Source organism: Gambusia affinis, linkage group LG19 (assembly GCF_019740435.1).
Source record: "Gambusia affinis linkage group LG19, SWU_Gaff_1.0, whole genome shotgun sequence".
In the NCBI taxonomy this organism is placed as follows: domain Eukaryota; kingdom Metazoa; phylum Chordata; class Actinopteri; order Cyprinodontiformes; family Poeciliidae; genus Gambusia; species Gambusia affinis.
Genome location: NC_057886.1, coordinates 1,156,882 through 1,161,948, shown reverse-complemented (window position 1 = coordinate 1,161,948; position 5,067 = coordinate 1,156,882). Strand labels below are relative to the sequence as shown.

The following is a 5,067-nucleotide window of genomic DNA, read 5'->3' as shown; positions in this document are numbered from 1 at the left end:
AACAGAGAGAGAGAAATATTGTGTAGAGACAAATCTGGGATTTAAATAAATGCTTGAAAAGTTCCATTTTTGCTGCGACACAATGCATCAAACTGCGCCATGTCAAATGCTTTCTCCTCTTACAGTCAGTTAGAGTTGCTGCCTACAGCTAAAGATCAGCAAAACTTGTCCCAAACAGCTCAAGCAACCGAGCGAGTCTCTTCTAAACCCAATGGACACTAAAGCAACATAAATTAAATTTCCCTTTTGTCCGTCTGTATCCAGCAGAGAGATGTGCAGTGCAGCCGATTTAACTGGTCATGCAGGGCTGGTCTAATGTTGAATGAGGCCTTGAGCAGAATTCGACTTGGGGCCCCTCCTGCTGATAAGAACATCAGCACCACTAACAGCATTTCACCTATGTTGAAACCAGTAAATCAAATTTAATAGTATTGACATTCTCAATAAAAAAAATATATATTTCTTTATCTGTGGTTTGTGTTAAATTGTTAGCATTTATGGGGCCCCTGAAGGCCTGGGGGCCTTAAGCAGCTGCTCAGTTCATTTATGCCTTGGGCCGGTTCTAAATGTGTTAGGTTTTACATCATATCCCACACACACTGTGCCATCACCAGCAGAAACAAAGTAAGCCTTTCTATTTGTCACAAAATTTAGTTTTAAGAGTTAGTACAGCTTTCACACACTAACATTTCTTGTTTTGAAAACTTTAGTTTTTTTAGCTGTTTGCATAAATCCTTTGAGTAAGCTTATTTCATTTTAGTGTAGAATAATAGGAATTCAACGTGGGGTTAAGTTGCACTCAAAGTTTGGGTCAGCTAATCAACCCAGTGGCCCGGAAAACATTGCAATTCTACACATTATCACTTCTAATTGCTTATAAAAGCAAAAGAAAGAATCCACCCTCAAGGGATTGACAGAAGAAGATTTATTTGAGGTAGCTTTACGTAGAAAAACAAGACATGATTGAAAGTCTGTTTAAGGCATTAATACTAATAAAACTCCTCTCACCTAAAAAAAATCAGTACATTAAAATATTATGTTTACATTAGATATTTTTGCTTTCTAAGGCCAACAATATTCCACATGGGCAAAGCTGCTCACAGATGTGAACTGAACAATTAAAGTGTTCATTCTTAGCATTCTCAGGTTGTGAAGGATTTTCATCAGATCAAAACATTTTGCTAAATTGAGAACATAATTTGCACACCCTGCAGTTGAAAGGAATAACATCCTGAACATTTTGGAAAAGTTGAAAAGTATTACATCATATGAAAAACTGGTACGGATTTTCTTCACACTGCTCACACTCAGAACCATAACCACAATCACCAAAAACGCACCTGTTTTAATTAGAATATCCAAGACTTTCACCTTCTGACAGGGTTGAAATAACTGACAGTCTGGTGTTATTATGAGAGCTGAAACTTTCTGCAGTGAGTTTATCTGGAAACTCATTGTTTGAGTGCACAGGCCACAACTGCATCAACAGCAACCGAAAAACTTGATTTGGAATATTCTCATTGTACTGCAAAGCTCTAATTTCAACAATGCAAATACAAGCATGACTTCGTCATAGAAACTGTTAGAATTTTACAGCATGAATTGTTATACCAAAGTAATAGCAATGCCTTCACTGATGTTTAGTCTTAGCTTGTATAGAGAGTGAGATCAAACTCTGTGTGTGCTCTGATTTCAGGACTAGGTAAGTTTTAGCAACATAACATGGTGACCCATTTTAGGTCCCTGAAACTAGTGAAAGTAAAATTATTAAAGACAGACCACACAAATGCATCTTTTTAAAGCAAATTAGACAGAGTAACAATCTTTGAAAAATACTTTATAAAATAGATTCTATCTACTTAAACAGCCCCAGTCCCTGTGAACCCCAATAAATTCCACTATTTTAGAGATTTGGCAGAACATAAAACCTTCATCACAGTTATACTTATTTACTGAAAGAGGGCATAGTTAATTTAAGTTCTTACATGAAACAACATTCAAAGGTTTTTAAGCATTTGCAAACTGTGTATTTTGAAACAAATGAAAGTGACAGGAAATCACCCAGTCCGTTCATTTTGACATGTAGCAGGGTCTGTTGAACAACAGGCTGTTCAGTTCGGGTCCTATTTGTTCCGGTTCAAGTGTTGCAGTATCCCGAAATACATTTTTTGTTTTTGCCTAACTGAGATCTTTAGGGTTTGTCTCGGAAAATTCTGGAAAGCTAAGAATTTAAATATACTGTTCATATTTGCAGATATTTTAAAACATGTTACCCTATTGTCACTATTGTGACTTTTTGGATACCTTGACAAACACAAGGGGATGAGCTAGAACTCTTTTGTTGTTGTTCTGCAATCAATAAAAATCAAGTGATGAAAAAATTATAAAAGAAGCTTTCACGACACAAATGTATTGATTATTGTAAAACTGTTTGGCAAAAATGTAATAAAATAAGATGCGCAGAATCCAGGAGAGAATGTGTTGTGCAAAAACAACAGATGGAGGAAATGAGCAATAAAAGAAGAAAAAAAAAACAAACAGAGGTGGCTCGGTAATGCCCTCGGATGTACAAGTCTGGAGAACGGAAATGTATTTCTGGATCACAGTAATAAAAAAGTGACGCTCAGACTACGTCTCTGAGCTCGGCGACGCTCCCGGTGAGGTGGATAGAGAAGAGTGGTCCGTGTCCTCCAGGTCCTTGACAAACCCGCCGCGGGTCTCAGAGGAGTAGGAGCACGCAGTAGTACCCGCTCCTTCCCGTTCGCGTTTCTTCTGCTTCATTCGTCTGTTCTGGAACCAGATCTTCACCTGGGTCTCGTTCAGCTCCAGTGTTGCTGCTATCTCCACGCGCCGCGCCCGCGTCAGGTACTTGCTGAAGTGGAACTCCTTCTCCAGCTCCGTCAGCTGCCGCGTGCTGAAGTTGGTTCGCATGGCGTTGTTGTGAACTCCAGTGAGACCAAAGTCCGACACTTTGACTGAGAACAAGGGAACAATGTGTCACATTTTAATTGACTTATTTTATTTGATAAATATTAATTTAAATAGCATGTATAAAAATGTAAATAAATTATCCATTTGCATAAACACTCGATCTCTCGTGTCTGATTTGAGTCGTTTCATAATTCTATTAAAATGAGTCAACATTTAATAAATATCTGGTTGGACTTCCAACATTTGGCTGAATTAATCTGGATGGAATTTTCATTAAAATGATCGGGTGTTTTTATCCTTATTCCAAATTGTATGAACTGTATATAGGCTATGTAATTAAAAAGCCAGAACAGCGGGACATGGGAAGCTGAGCTGCTGAGGCAGGGTACTTTGTTTAAACAGATAACAGCAGGACTTCCCGTGGAGAAATAACCCGTCTGGTAGATCAATTTGAAAGAGAGAGAGATAGAGCAGAAGAGTGATCAGATGTCGGGCCATCGCGGTGTCACCAAACCTGTTTTTTTTTTCTTAATGTGAATAATCCATCTCAATTCATGTGCGAACTCTCCTAACTTTTAAAAATGAGAATAAAACAAAAACGACGCATTTTAGAAAACTGTAAAGCGAGTTGTTGTACATTTGAAACAGAAAGTAATCTATCTATCTATCTATCTATCTATCTATCTATCTATCTATCTATCTATCTATCTATCTATCTATCTATCTATCTATCTATCTATCTATCTATCTATCTATCTATCTATCATAAATAAATAAATAAATAAATAAATAAATAAATAAATAAATAAATAAATAAATAAATAAATAAATAAATAAATAAATAAGTAAATAACTCACCGCCTGTTTTCGGGGGGTTCCTCTTCACCTTCATCCAGTCAAAGGTTTGCCCCTGTCCCGACTGATGACTGTCCTCATCTTCTCTCCCTCGGTCCTGGGATACCGCCAGCTCTCCATACCCTCCCGCTTGCGGGAACCCCAGGTAAGCCACTGTTTCCAGACCCCCGCCAATCTGCTGCGGGTACTGAGAGCTGGCAAGAGGGCCCTGCGGCCCGCAGTACGATCCGGAAAGGCCGCTGTAGCTGGGGCCGACAGCTGGAGTGGAGGTAGGAAAGGCTGATTGATGGTAGTAAGTGGAGGCCACCGACTCCTCCATAAAATACTGAGGCTGGACGGAACTGGGAGGACCCGTGATGGCTACATACTCTGAGTTTGTAACACACGCCTGACCTGCGTAGGCCCCGGATGTGCATCCACTGCCGTTTGTATACTGAGTCAATAATCCACTCTGAGAGCTTTGGTTCTGGTGATGTTGGAAGCCGTTGTGTGTGTGCTGTTGCTGTTGATGCTCTAGATGATTTACTGGATGCTGCTGATGATGCTGGCTCACTCCTCCGGTCTCGTGCGCCCCTCCAATGTCCGCTGCGGTGTTTCCGTACACCCCTCCGTCTGCGTTGTACCCGCTGTCACCGCCGGCCCCGTTCACCGGGACAGAGGAGCCGCTGAGGCCCGCGTGGAGAGACCCGGGGGTCACTGAGAGGCCATGGTGTTGATCCAGAGGAAGGTGGTGGTGATGCAGATGATGATGATGATGATGATATCCAGGCTTAGGGGCAGGATAAGATCCGCTGCCTGTTCGGTTACAAATAGAGTATTCCACAAAGGAGTTCATGTTGTCCATGAAGACCCGTAAAGCTGAAAGTTCTCCTTAAGCAAGAACAACAAGCCAACGAAAGGCAGAAAGAAAAACTATATCTAAAAAAGGGGGAGAAAAATCAAATCAGATAATGAAAATGTTTTCAAATGTAAACAACATCATGATAAAAAAAAGATATATATATACGGAACAGTTGGGAAAAAGAAAGGCCAAATAAATGAGCTGAAACCAGCTGAAAAAGTGAAACCATCACATCCCAAACAACCGAGTCACACATGAATCATGTCCTCTGGTGTGCTGCGGTTCAGGCCGTTGATGCATGAACGGAGGGCCCTCCTGTCACTCAACCTGGAGTTTCCAGACGCTCGTCGGTGCCAGCACAGAACAACGCGAGAAGACGCGCAAGACTTGAGACGCCTCTTTACTCGCTTTCCCTCAATTCTGCTCCATTCTGTATTTTT

The 5,067-nt window shown here is 40.6% G+C and overlaps 1 protein-coding gene across 1 annotated transcript; it reads right to left on the bottom strand.

Moving 5' to 3' along the window:
• Positions 1-1,009: 1,009 nt before the first annotated feature.
• On the bottom strand, positions 1,010-4,697 carry hoxb1a (homeobox B1a). Its single transcript, XM_044099046.1, has 2 exons — positions 3,790-4,697; positions 1,010-2,975 (listed from the first exon to the last, which is right to left on the bottom strand). Exons 1-2 carry the CDS (start codon positions 4,628-4,630, stop codon positions 2,629-2,631), a joined length of 1,188 nt encoding a protein of 395 aa, XP_043954981.1. The 5' UTR covers positions 4,631-4,697; the 3' UTR covers positions 1,010-2,628.
• Between the last annotated feature and the right edge of the window lie 370 nt (positions 4,698-5,067).